The sequence below is a fragment of the Scheffersomyces xylosifermentans genome (assembly GCF_036884685.1).
Source record: "Scheffersomyces xylosifermentans strain CBS 12540 chromosome Unknown RJT20scaffold_6, whole genome shotgun sequence".
Classification (NCBI taxonomy): Eukaryota; Fungi; Ascomycota; class Pichiomycetes; order Serinales; family Debaryomycetaceae; genus Scheffersomyces; species Scheffersomyces xylosifermentans.
In genome coordinates this window covers 678072-690893 of record NW_027042944.1, presented here as the reverse complement: position 1 = coordinate 690893, position 12822 = coordinate 678072, and the positions used below count along the sequence as shown (strand labels likewise).

At 41.3% G+C, this 12822-nt stretch overlaps 6 protein-coding genes and 1 non-coding gene across 7 annotated transcripts; 3 read left to right on the top strand and 4 right to left on the bottom strand. All coding sequences in view use genetic code 12, as the record gives it.

Annotated features, from left to right (window-relative positions):
• Positions 1 to 158: 158 nt before the first annotated feature.
• Positions 159 to 1170, bottom strand: MOH1 (Moh1p). The gene has a single exon (XM_064920582.1). It carries the CDS (start codon positions 1006 to 1008, stop codon positions 286 to 288), a length of 723 nt encoding a protein of 240 aa, XP_064773071.1. The 5' UTR covers positions 1009 to 1170; the 3' UTR covers positions 159 to 285.
• Positions 1171 to 3146: 1976 nt separating this feature from the next.
• RJT20DRAFT_120625 (mitochondrial 54S ribosomal protein uL22m) lies at positions 3147 to 4211 on the bottom strand. The gene has a single exon (XM_064915915.1). It carries the CDS (start codon positions 4134 to 4136, stop codon positions 3273 to 3275), a length of 864 nt encoding a protein of 287 aa, XP_064773070.1. The 5' UTR covers positions 4137 to 4211; the 3' UTR covers positions 3147 to 3272.
• Positions 4212 to 4811: 600 nt separating this feature from the next.
• On the bottom strand, positions 4812 to 5280 carry RJT20DRAFT_129652 (uncharacterized protein). The gene is made up of 2 exons (XM_064917548.1): positions 5218 to 5280; positions 4812 to 5106 (listed from the first exon to the last, which is right to left on the bottom strand). The coding sequence occupies exons 1-2, from the start codon at positions 5269 to 5271 to the stop codon at positions 4915 to 4917; spliced, it is 246 nt and encodes an 81-aa protein (XP_064773069.1). The 5' UTR covers positions 5272 to 5280; the 3' UTR covers positions 4812 to 4914.
• A 628-nt stretch (positions 5281 to 5908) lies between these two features.
• Positions 5909 to 6942, bottom strand: CSH3 (Csh3p). Its single transcript, XM_064917547.1, has one exon. The coding sequence runs from the start codon at positions 6882 to 6884 to the stop codon at positions 6249 to 6251; it is 636 nt and encodes a 211-aa protein (XP_064773068.1). The 5' UTR covers positions 6885 to 6942; the 3' UTR covers positions 5909 to 6248.
• A 771-nt stretch (positions 6943 to 7713) lies between these two features.
• DAO2 (Dao2p) lies at positions 7714 to 8844 on the top strand (the record flags this gene model as incomplete). Its single annotated transcript, XM_064921688.1, has 1 exon — positions 7714 to 8844. The coding sequence occupies one exon, from the start codon at positions 7714 to 7716 to the stop codon at positions 8842 to 8844; it is 1131 nt and encodes a 376-aa protein (XP_064773067.1).
• Positions 8845 to 9399: 555 nt separating this feature from the next.
• On the top strand, positions 9400 to 9471 carry RJT20DRAFT_t127. Its single transcript has one exon. It is a non-coding gene; the product is annotated as a tRNA-Gln (tRNA).
• A 499-nt stretch (positions 9472 to 9970) lies between these two features.
• On the top strand, positions 9971 to 12656 carry VTC4 (Vtc4p). The gene has a single exon (XM_064917546.1). The coding sequence runs from the start codon at positions 10364 to 10366 to the stop codon at positions 12530 to 12532; it is 2169 nt and encodes a 722-aa protein (XP_064773066.1). The 5' UTR covers positions 9971 to 10363; the 3' UTR covers positions 12533 to 12656.
• The last annotated feature ends 166 nt before the right edge of the window (positions 12657 to 12822 follow it).

Below are 12822 nucleotides of genomic sequence, written 5' to 3'. Positions count from 1 at the left end.
CTGGCTGCAGAGCCTTATCGAAGCATGTAATAATTCCACAAAACCACGACTACAGCACAACCGTAGCAACGGCTCACCAGTCCAACGGTCAGCATTGATAAGGAACAAGCTGCAGCAATTGCAACCAAAATAGAACATGTACGGAGCATTTCAATTGTATAGGCGATGAGAATTGCCCAGTAAATAGTGAAAACGGAATGCCAGTAGCAATATAAATTCTGAACTGGTAATTCCGGCAATAACCACTAACTGGTACTAGGGCATCACTATAGCCGCCACAGCAGACTATGCATCCACAAAGACGTCGTCATCATCTTCGTTTTCATTGGTACGACGACGAAGCGGGACCACGGTGCTACTGGAAGACTCGTCCTTGTTCTCGATGGTAGGAAGCGATAGACGGTTTAAGAAGAGCCCGTTGTGAACGTCTCTGTAGTCTATTTTCCTCTTGATTTCGTTGGAAGTATGGAACTTGAATGTGTCGTATTTCGATAGCGTTTCTAGCGTCGAAGAATGTAATCGTTGGCGTCTCTCGGTACTACTGTGTGAGTGGAGATCCAATTCATCCGAAGACACCGTGGATGTGGAACTGTAACGTCTTCTAAACTTGTTTCGGAGAGCGTTTTCAATTAGAATAGGCGTCAGGGAGTTGTTGTCAATAAACTTGATATACGCCTTCTCAATGACAAATTTACCCTCCTTATAGGTCTCTCTGTAGGAGTAGGACTTCTTGTAGTACCAGCCCAAGATCTCTTTACATTGGTGGCACTTGATTTTAGAGATTAAGTACATGCCAGTTCTCATCTCCTGTTCTTCGAACTGGGAATCGAATTCGAAGTTGATGAGGTTTTCTACAAGATACGCTGGGCCCGACGACCCGTTGAACTGGTCGGAGATGATGAGGTCTGAAAGGCACAAGTGGGACGAGCATCCTTTGCAGGTGATAATCTGGATGTTGGGGGAGTCGTACTTCGAGTTTTCGAAGTAGTTAGTACAGCGTAAACCCATGACGGCGGTTGAGCTGGAGGAGGACGATGAAGGGTGTCTAGTGGAGCGCTATATAAGGAACCAACAGAAACACCTATCAAAGGGGGGTGTGGGGGCAAACAGGGGAAATGCTAACACCGACACTAACTACTAGAACGTACAAGTAGCCGGAGCAAGCAGAGGGGAGAACGGGAACCGTGGCTGAGACAATGACACCTTGGAATAATGAAGACGTAGTGGGAGCAAAGTAAAGAAACGGAAATGAGAATTGACGTCTTTACCAGAAGCAAAGGTAGATGTAACGGTAAAACTAAAACCCAAGGAACGGGAAGCGTTACAAAGAAATGAGGCTAAACGGAACCAATGAAACCACTAGGCCATCTGAAATGGGAAACAATGCTACAACTGCTGATTTTATAACAAATTACGCAATCTACTTAGACCCGACAGGAGTGTGTATATATAGAGGAGGAAGGAGAGAGATGGAGCCAGAGACAGGGTGTCACAGCCAAGACTCTGCAAGGTAGCTACAGAGATATAGTGTAATAGTGTATAGTGTAGTAATATGGAGGCATAAACTTATATAGACTCTACGGGGCCATATTACAAGGAAAGAATTAGGGTCTAGCCAGACGGTGCGACTGTGCGACGGTGCGACAAGTACAATGAGAGATGCGGTAGCCGGGAATGGAAAGGACTACTACGGGACCAAAAGCTATATGAAGGAAGCAAGAAGAAAGACGATGGGTCATTGGGGAGGGGGAAACAGCAAGAGAAATCAAATAACAAGACAAGAAGAACAATATTAAACCACGCAGACGGTTGGGAAGTCAGACACGGGCAGGTGCCCCATGACCAACTCCCAAGAGGAAAAGGAGTGCCGGTTATGATTATGATTATGGTTTTGGGTAGGATATGGATGTGGAGAGGAGATTACGAACGGAGAGATGAGAGTGGTGCAATTAAGGTCTGCTTGTGAGTGCCCCAGTTCCCAGATTCCGATGGAGTGGTTTGGCGGCGGAGAGAACCTAAGACTACCACAGACTTTGGGAGTGATAATGACAAGAAATAACGAAATAACTCCAGCCCGCCGCTGGCGCCAAATGCATAGCAAATCTGCTGGGACAAAAACTGAGTCCGCAGACTCATTTAACGCAGCGGGCCAACTTCTGGCTGCATCTCACAGTATGTACAAGCCATCACACAGAAGAACACCCGGGTAGGATCATGATATGAAACAATAATATTAATAATAATTTTAAATATGAATGTCCCACAACCACGGAATCAGTCAAATTGGTCCATGGCCAACTACGAGCAGCACTTATCCCAATTAGGAATATTAATGGGGATGCGATGCGCGCAGGTAGAAAGTGTACAGACAGAATGTCATCATCATTGACTCAGACAATGTGGGTTTCGGCTGCTGGAGGGGGGCACTGTTTGTTGTGGGTGAGACATTAAATTATGTAGTGATATTTCTTTGGTGTCGTGACGGGTAAATGTGCGATGTGCAATGTACAATGTTGGGTGGGTAGGTATGTGGTTATGTAAGTATGTAGGTTTGTAGGTATGTTGGTATGTATTGATCAAGAGAGATGTAAAAAGCAAAAAGCACAACACAACAATAAATAAATAAATATTGTGTGGAGTATTTTGTGCTGTGCACGTTGGTAAACAATGTCACACAGAACGATCTGTTGTAAAGGAGTCTCCGATCATACCCACTGTCAAGACATCTGCAACTACTTGTTGGCAACGACTGTCGGTCGGTGTCGAAGTTTCGTGTCACCGCTTCCATTTATCCTGCGATAACAGAAATAGTTGACATCCGTCCCAAAACGTAGGAGAAGATCTTTTTATTTTTTATGACCGGACCTATCGTGTGATTATGTGCACGTGATATGAAATGGGTCGTGTGTAGGGCTAAACGGATTTTTGCAAAATTGTGGACTGTATTTAAGACATTTATGGAATCATCCATGACGCAGTATTGACGCTTTCATGTACCCATACCGAATCATCTTAATTGAAGATATACCCCTTGTAATTGCACGAAGACGAATGAAATTAGGATGTATTAGTACTTCTCGTTAAGAGGTACCGTTATCACAGATATATAATCTTATTTTCAATCAATTTTGAGGTCTCAAAATAGCCTTACATTGTCAGTTAATCTCTTATAAATCTGTACTTCTTCTGTTAATCAGCTCCTCTACTACAACTATTCCCTCCAGGTAACGTAACTATGTGTAAATTAACTATGTATATGTCTATGTACATGACTACCATTTATAGTATGGTCTTACTTTGAAGTTGAGTGGCTCGTTGTTCAAGAACATTCTTGGCTTAGAGTACAACTCTTTCTGCTGCTTCTCCCAGTCCTTTCTCAACTTGGTCTGGTTCGATCTCAACACAACCTTCAAATGCACTTGGGGGTGTTCAATCACACCGTGTCTGGCTCTTCCCTTGACATCGAGTCTCTTTCTCCAGTCACCATCGCTACCAACCCATAATGCATCGATGTACATGGTGTCCTCGTCCAAGTTTAAAGAACGGGCCTGTTCTAAACCTCTTTTCAACAAAATCTCCAACTCAGTGGACATCTTCTTAGGGTTAAAATGCAATTGGTTGATAGCATTCTTGACGTTGAGTTTTCTGACAAATCTATTCACTTGAGTGGCCTTTTTCATTGATGATTTGATACGGTATGAACTAAGATAGATCGAAGGTTCCAACAAATCAATTTCTATAGGAGTTAACGACAACTTGTATGTCTTTCCGTCTTCGGTGACGACGACTTGGTCATTCTTGTAGAATCCATGCTTTTGAACTACTTGGTTGAATAATTGTCTCTTTAATGGTGTGATGTACTTGTCTACATGAAGCTGTCTTTTGGCGGCTTCTTCCCGGTGGTATTTCTGCAACTCCTCATCCTGTGCTGGATCCACCTCAGCCAGTCCGCTTGAAGCTTGTTCGGTAGTTTCTGGTTCGACTGGAAGCTCAGGCTGTTTCTTGGAGGTCAATTCTCCAAACACGTTATTGTTGGCTACGGGACGAGTAATGTGAATTCCTCTGTAGAAAAAAGGGTTTGTGTTTGGTCTGGCCCTTATTATGGGTCTCAACAACCCATTTAACCTATTCATCATGACCCCTTTTGACGCTAGACAGTAGAAACCATAAGCGTCTAATTCTACTGTTTTACTGTTAAGTGAATTTTTTTTCAGTTTTCGTAGAGTGCGTGTGTGACACAGAAAAAGAGTGAGATTTCGCATCCGTGCCGCCAAAGTTGTTTCTAGGCAGCTACTGTAGCCTTTTAAAGAGTGAGAGTGAGAGTGAGAGATTTGTGTAGGTGTTAGTGTAAGACTTAATAGTAATAAGTAATTAGTAATAGGTAATAAGTAATGATCATATAAGATGTGAATGAGGGATTATATGACTTAAATTGGATATTATGACTACGATATTACGAGTTGGGAGTTTGGTGTTTGTTTGGTGTTTGAAATGATAGTTAGTCGAGAGAATGAGAAATTTGTAGCTAACGATGCAAAGATATACTAGTAATACTTACCAGTAGTACTTACTATACTTACCAGTAATACTGACTAGTAATACTTACTGTTAATATTTGTATGATTTTATTTTAATACTTTTTTATTAAGGATGTTACAGTTACGTCTACTATTTCGAAGTTTGTCGTTTGAATGATCTTCTCATGTCAAGGATTATTCGGATTGTCGTTTTATTTAATAAATAACAAAAATGGCGTCTCTGGTTCAATGTATCTGAACTCAGAGATTATGTGAAATTATCGTAGCTGTGGTAGTAATAATAACCATGAATATATACCATATCGTAGCGATCTAGATATATCTAATGCACAAGGTTATGGTCGTCTGTGCGGCCATATCGTTCTATTGACGCTGTCTAATCATCGTAACCGGACAAAGAGGCATCTCTGGCTCTGGTAGGCAATGGGTACACACGAGGAATTGGTTCATGGTCGCTGTACAAGAGCTTTCTTCTGATAGGGGTTGCCAACAACAACAATGGAGCAGAAACTCCTAATAACACTGAGAAGAAGAAATGTGGCTTGGTATGAGCATGGTAACGGGCCCACTAGACGGATTTTCTGTTAGTATTCTGAGTCTTTGCTATTCAATGGAGTTCATTCTCAATTTCCCAAACGGCATCTCTGACCGTTTTTCTCCCATGAAATCTTGTACGTACCCTGAATGGCTGTTTGTAATATATTGGGTAATCTCCCCAGACTTTCTCGGACATCTTAGGCTATGGATTGAAGTATTTGGCGTAGAGATCTCAACAAGTCTTCTTCTTATGAATAGCAGTCTCTTTTACAGCTTTGGCTTTTTTCGGTTGTCTCAATAATCAAAAATTGGTTTGTTTTATTGGATGGAATAGGTACTGCAGGTGGTGCATTATGATTGATGTTAGGATTTATGTTAACTATGGGAGTGAATGTACAGTACAATGAGGGATGGTTAACTATGGATCTTAACTATGGGACGTTAACTATGGAGATGGATGTTAAATATTGAGTGAAGCTTAACTATACTTAGAGGAGCTTAACTATGGATGTGTATTTGAAGTACATTGACTGAAGCTTATGGAGGTGGGTGTTTAACATGGAGTTGGAGTTTTATCTATTGAGGTGAGATTTAACTTTGGAGGTAAGATGTTAACTATGCGAGCTATGCACTCTTCATAATAACTATGGAGGTAGATATTACTACTTAATCTTCTAATAATATAGATAATTATTCAGTTGAGGTGATGATGTAGAAGCAAATCCAACTCCTGAAAACAGTGACTTCTTCTATTATTATAACTTTATTACAGTACGTTAGTGAGTTATTATACTCCATCTTCTACATGATCCTCATCAAGTAAAATCTTGACTATGTCAACTATGCATTTACAACGAGACCTTCAAAAGCTACAGAAAATACATATACTATACAGAGTCCATTAGACTAATAACAGAGTCCGTTAAATTAATAATACTATACATTGAAATCGCTTCACTATTGTATTTTTTGATATGTTTGGTGGGTAAATGAGTGTAGAGTTGCTGGAACTTGCAATTGAACAGAATTAACTTGACCATCCTCTCCAATTAGCTGCAAAAAGGATGCCTCCAGTCAAAATTTCTTCCAAAGGAACTAAAATAGCTATAACTCAATCGAAATGTCTCAAATATCTTTCTTTCACATGGTTAATTATTGCAAAACTCCTCGTTCTTACTGCTTTCTCTTCTTAGCATCCTTCTTCTTTTTCTCCACACCGCTAGCCTCACCAACAGCCTCTTCCTCTTGCTTTTCAGCATCCACAGCAGCTGCTGCTGCCTCCTCGGCTTCCTTTCTGTAGAATTCCTCCTTCAACTTGTTGTCGTACCATTCAGCGTAGTACAATCCTCCTTGCAACACCAAAACACCAATCAACACTAAAACAACCATAACCTGCGACGCAGCCATGACATTAATTCCAGTATTTCTATCTACTTCACCCCATTCTCCGCTGAGACATGAGTTGATTCCAACTCGTAAGTTGGTCAAGTAGACGATGATGGCAATCATCATCAATCCCAAGGTTCCATACTCAAAGTACTTAGCGTCTTCGCTTGGCTTGTACAACTTGATGAATGTACCAATGAGACCGAGGCCCATCACGGCATGGAATGTGTAGTGCACGTACATAGGCGAATTGGCCCATACCGAGTAGTGGGCAAGAGACCTGTCGAATGCTAAACCAGTAGAGTCGTACCTCCATAAAGTGTTGAGATCATAGGGCCATTGAGAATAGATAACTCCGAGTCCGAAAGAAGTGGCTCCAATAATCAATGAGGTACCAACAGGTACAAGGTCTTTATAAGCCATTGTGTTCGCTAATGTATGGCCGGAACAATTATCAGTAGCGAAAGAAATACTATAAAGTTGCTTACTTCAATACGCAACTAGCGCACAACTCGATGATCCCCATTTTTTTTTGGCTCTTTTGGCGGGCCAAAGAACTTCGACGGTTATCAGTGTTTCGATCACGTGACATTGAAAACTGTACGGCTATCGACTATCGAAGACAATGGGCAGATTAGGCGGTGTGAGGATCCCATTGGGCAAAGTTGGGGGAGATGAAAAATGCCAAGAGGAAGAGGGTTCTGGAGTTGGTGGATGCTGAAGCGAGACGTAAGTTAGAAGCTGTATGTGTATATTCGTTTAAAGCTGTTCGAAACGACTAGGGTAAAAATTGATAGTATAGTATTGCCACTGTTTTATAAGAGGAGGGAGTGGTGACGAGGGGGGTGGAACCAGGTCGCAGTACAGCATTAGCAAATTTTGATGGCTTAACGAAAGGTGCTAAATCTAAAGTATATTCCTCTTTTAGTTAACATAGGTATCAATCCTGAGCAAAATTAGACTTTTGCAAGACATTATGTTGCACTTCTCCATCTGCACGGCAAACGATCTATAAAATTGCAAAAAACAGCTAATACATGCGGATACGTCTTCGGCTAGAATTCCGCTTTTGAATCGGGAATATCTACTTATATCTACTTTACCTAATGATTAATTTTATATTGAATTCCGATATAGTCTCTTCATTGTTCATGTAGTATTGAAAAAAAGTCCATATAAATTTCCCCATATTTCCCCGAAATTTTTCAATCAGGATAAATTGCGAATACTCTAACTCATCTTTATCAGTACAATGTCAAAGAGATCGAAACAACAAGTTGTCATCGTAGGTGCCGGTGTGCTCGGGCTCTCCACTGCATTGGCCATATGCGAAAGAGTAAAGCGTCTGGCAGTGGAGATCACAATCATCGCTGAATATGGTCCCCATGATCCTTCGATGAATACTACTTTGTCCAATCACATTCACTATACATCGCCTTGGGCAGGCGCTCATTTCAGACCTTTTCCAAGTAAGAATCCGCAGGAAGCCGTCGAATCAAAGTTGACCAGAGTAACCTTACGAAAATTCGAAGAATTGGCCAAAACCAACCCCGAAAGCTCAATTGAGTTCGTGGAAGCGATTGAATACTTCGAGCTGCCCGATGACTTATACAAGAACATCGCCCCAGGCTTCTCTGAAGGGATGAACAATTTTGCTATCTTGCCGAAGGAGAAATTGCCTGATGGAGTAGACTTAGGAGTAAGATATGACACATGGGTGGTCAACGCTCCACTCTACCTTCAGTTCTTGCAGCGTAAGTTGAAGTATGAGTACCAGGTAAAGTTTATCCAGACAAAATTGACAACCTTAAGACAGGTGAACCTTCATGTACCTAACCAACCTATAATCATTAACTGCAGTGGAACAGGATTGCAATATGACGGTGGTCATGATCCAACGGGCTTCCCAATTAGAGGTCAGACGTTATTGATCAATCCTCCAGCTAATTGTCCTTACTACAAGCAGACAATAACCCACCAACTGAAAGAAGGATTGTGGACATTCGTCATACCTCGTCCATTGAATGGGGGTATCATTTTAGGCGGTACCAAACAAATTAACGAAACATTCAGCGGAGTTCGTGATGATGATACAAGAGGCTTATTAGAGAGAGGGCAGGTGTTGTACCCCGAACTAATGAAGGTGGATGAAGAAACTCAGAAGAGATATTTTGATATTGTAAGAGTTAATGTGGGTTTCAGACCAGCAAGAAAGGATGGACTCAACCTTTCTGTAGAAAGAAAGGCTGATTTCCAGAATAGAGATAATGATGTACTTAACAACTATGGGGCTGGCGGTATGGGGTACGAGCTTGCCTACGGATCAGGTGTCGAAGTATACAACAACCTATTGGAATTTTTAGTACCAGAGCCATCTTTATAAGAACCATGTATGTTTCAAGTGGTGAAAGAGAAAGAATATGGACATAATTACACATTTTCAGTATACAATATATAGCCTTTTAATATGTTTCACACATAGAAAGCGGTTACATGTCAGGAATAGTGCAGTTGAAAGTTAAGTAGTACGAATTGGAATGTTGAATAACACTCATTTTGTACTCATTTGGCTGCAAATTAGATAATATTCTCCATTAATGGTACATATCAATAGTAGTAATGCTATAAACTGAAGCATATCAAGCAGCCTCCAATTAAATTATATGTCCGAAGAAATTTATGACCTCGAATTCTCTAAATCCTGATTATTGGACGAATCAGGCGACCCCTTGGTCAAAAAGATGAAAAACTAGTAAAATACATATAAAGTGCTAGCCAGTGGGAAGATAACCTCTTCAAAACTTTAAATCCATACCGCAGTACTTAACAGAATATCAAAAAAACAGCGGCACGGATGTATTTGGAAATTGCGCGTGATTATAATCACGTGAGTTTTAAACTATATTAGCGCAACTGACACACTTTTATTCAACAACAAGGTTGTATAGTGTAGTGGTTATCACTGTCGGTTTTGATCCGACCAACCCCGGTTCGAATCCGGGTACGACCTTTTTTTGTTCTAAGTTTTTGCCAATTGCTATTAAAACTTCTTGGCTGAGCCGGAGAAGATACTACTACGTTGAAGATACTACTACGTTGTACATGGTAACATCAAGAGAAAAAGAATCCAAACAAAACACCACTAGACCAGGTAATTTTTTGGCCAGCCCACTGCACCCCCAACGACGAGGCTAACACGAAGCCCACATGAAGCTCATCTCATCGAGGTTTTTGAAGCATAAATACGAGATTGCTCAACCGTGCGCCGTAATATTAACATTAACCTTTGGGCATCGCTAGCTTATACGTCAGAAACAATAATATTAAAATTAATCTATGTAGAAGTTTGTATCTCGTACTGTATAACCCGATTAATCATAAAAAATTAAAACGTGTCACGTGATCCGTTACCACGGGAATTCCTACCCTCCCCCCCTCTCCTCCATCGATTTCTGCCCTGCCAATTTATCAGTACCACACGTGGGCCTTGTCTCTGCCAATTCCATGCACTCTCCCAATCAAGATGCCCTTACCCGTTTAGGAACGTAGGTTAATTACTGATACCCATGTTGTATTTTACATCGCTAATTACAGAGGATTCTTCTTTCATTCTTTATATATAGGCAGGCGGACCAATCATTGTGATTGTATGAAATTTTGAGCGGTTACCAGGTAGTTGTTTCTCAATTGATACGGTAGAAACCAACAGCCAGTGCTGCTATTCCCAGGACAACCCCATCGGCGTTACTACAATTGCAAAGCGGTCTACCATTAAGCAACCAGAAACCTGTCGACCACGTCAAATACGTCAAATTCCACCGCTACACATTAACCGACATAACACACCCCATCGGCATCACTACCACTTTCTACCAGAATACACCAACCATCGTTTCTAAACAATGAAATTCGGTGAACACTTGAGAAAGGCCCTCATCAAGAACTACTCGTTCTACTACATTGCCTACGATGACTTGAAGCACCAGTTGAAGAAAGGACTCAAGGAAAATGACTACCAGTGGTCCAACGACTTGGAAGAAGAGTTCCTCAACAACATGGAAGTGGAGCTCGACAAAGTGTACTCTTTCACCAAGGTCAAGAATACCGAGGTTAACCGTAGAATCAAGGAACTGGAACTGTACGTCTACGAAGTCGTCGATGCCTTGCAACGTTACCAAAACAAAGACCCAGCCGTCAAGAACCCACCACAAGAACAAGATTTCGAGGACTTAGAACAAGAATTGAGTGACATCATTGCAGATGTCCATGACTTGGCCAAGTTCACCCGTTTGAACTACACTGGTTTCCAAAAGATCATCAAGAAGCACGACAAAACCACGAAATTCAACTTGAAGCCTATTTTCCAGGCCCGTTTGAACTCTAAGCCTTTCTACAAAGACAACTACGACAACTTGATTGTCAAATTATCTAAATTGTATGACTTGGTCAGAACCAGAGGTAACCCAGTCAAGGGTGACTCTTCTGCTGGTGGATCCCAACAAAACTTCGTTAGACAAACTACTAAATATTGGGTCCACCCAGACAATATCACCGAATTGAAGTTGATCATCTTGAAGCACTTGCCAGTTTTGGTTTTCAACGCCGACAAGGAATTCGAGCCTGAAGACTCTGCCATTACCTCGATTTATTTCGATAACAAGGAAATGGACCTTTACTACGGAAGATTGAGAAAGGATGAAGGTGCCGAAGCCATTCGTTTGAGATGGTATGGTGGTATGAAGTCCGAGCAAATCTTCGTTGAGAGAAAGACCCATCGTGAAGATTGGACCGGTGAGAAATCTGTCAAGGCTAGATTTGCCTTGAAGGAAAAGAAGGTCAACAGCTTCTTGACTGGTGAGTTCACCGCAGAACAAGCCTTCGAGAAGATGAGAAGAGACGGTAAGAAGTCTCCACAAGAGATTGACAACTTGGAGAGATTGGCCAAGGAAGTCCAATACAGAATCTTAAAGGAGAAATATAGACCAGTGATGAGATCTTTCTACAACAGAACTGCTTTCCAGTTGCCAGGCGATGCCAGAGTTCGTATCTCTTTAGACACAGAATTGTCTATGATCAGAGAAGATGACTTTGATGGTTATGACAGGACCAATGGAAACTGGAGAAGAATGGACATTGGTGTTGACTACCCATTCTCTCAATTACCTGAAAAGGACATTTGTCGTTTCCCTTACGCCGTTTTGGAAGTCAAGTTACAAACTCAAATGGGACAAGAACCACCAATGTGGGTCAGAGACTTGGTCGCTTCTCATTTGGTTGAAGCCGTTCCTAAGTTCTCTAAGTTCATCCACGGTGGTGCAACTTTGTTGACTGAACATACCAACTTATTGCCTTTCTGGTACACTCAAATGGACGTCGATATTAGAAAACCTAAGGTTATTCAAGAATATGGTATCCACAGAAACCCTCAAAGCAGAATCATGAGATCCTCTTCTTCTGGTGGTGAATTGGATGAAGAAGAGTTGACTGGATCTTCATACACTGGAGTCCACTTCTCTAACGACATCAACCCATTAGAAGAGGACTTGGACGAGTCTACACCTTTGTTGTTGCCAAACACTTACACTAACAGACACACCGACTCTCCAATTACAACTTTCTTATACCACTTGTATGGACAGTTCTTGCACTACTTCAACGATGATCGTACTTTTACTGTCAAGCCAGGTACCAACTTTGACTTGAACGCAACCTTCAAAGACAAGTTGCCAAAGGGTACTAAGATCAGTATTCCTATTAGAATTGAGCCTAAGGTCTACTTTGCCAACGAGAGAACCTTCTTGAGTTGGTTATCTATCGGTATGATTTTGGGTGGTACTGCCATTGCTTTGTTGAACTACGGTAACAACTCCGCTTTGACTGCCTCTATTGGATTTTTCATCACCGCATTGTTTACCATCATATATGCCACTTATAAGTACATTTGGAGAGTGATTATGATTAGAGAAAAAAAGGCCGTCGAGTACGGTGACAAATTCGGACCAAACATGATTTGTGTTTTCATTTTCTTAGCCACTTTCACCACATTTCTTTTCAAGTTCTTGGAGAACTAAGGGACTCCAAGCCAGCATTAGCCATAATATTATCAAAAAAGCCCGTCATCGATGGGCATTTCATAGCGTATGTAATAACTTTTTATTTAAGTATACGATTCTTAATACTTTTTTTTGTTTAATCTCGTAGCAGAGGTCACACAATTTGAGCGATTCCAGCGTACTTTTAGCGTGTTTTGATCCTTGAAGCGACTTCTATGATAAATACTCTACTGGTGCACTAGTCAAACCACTTTGAAGGTATAATCCCACTAATAGTTGATCATCTATTATTGTTAGCTACCAGCAGC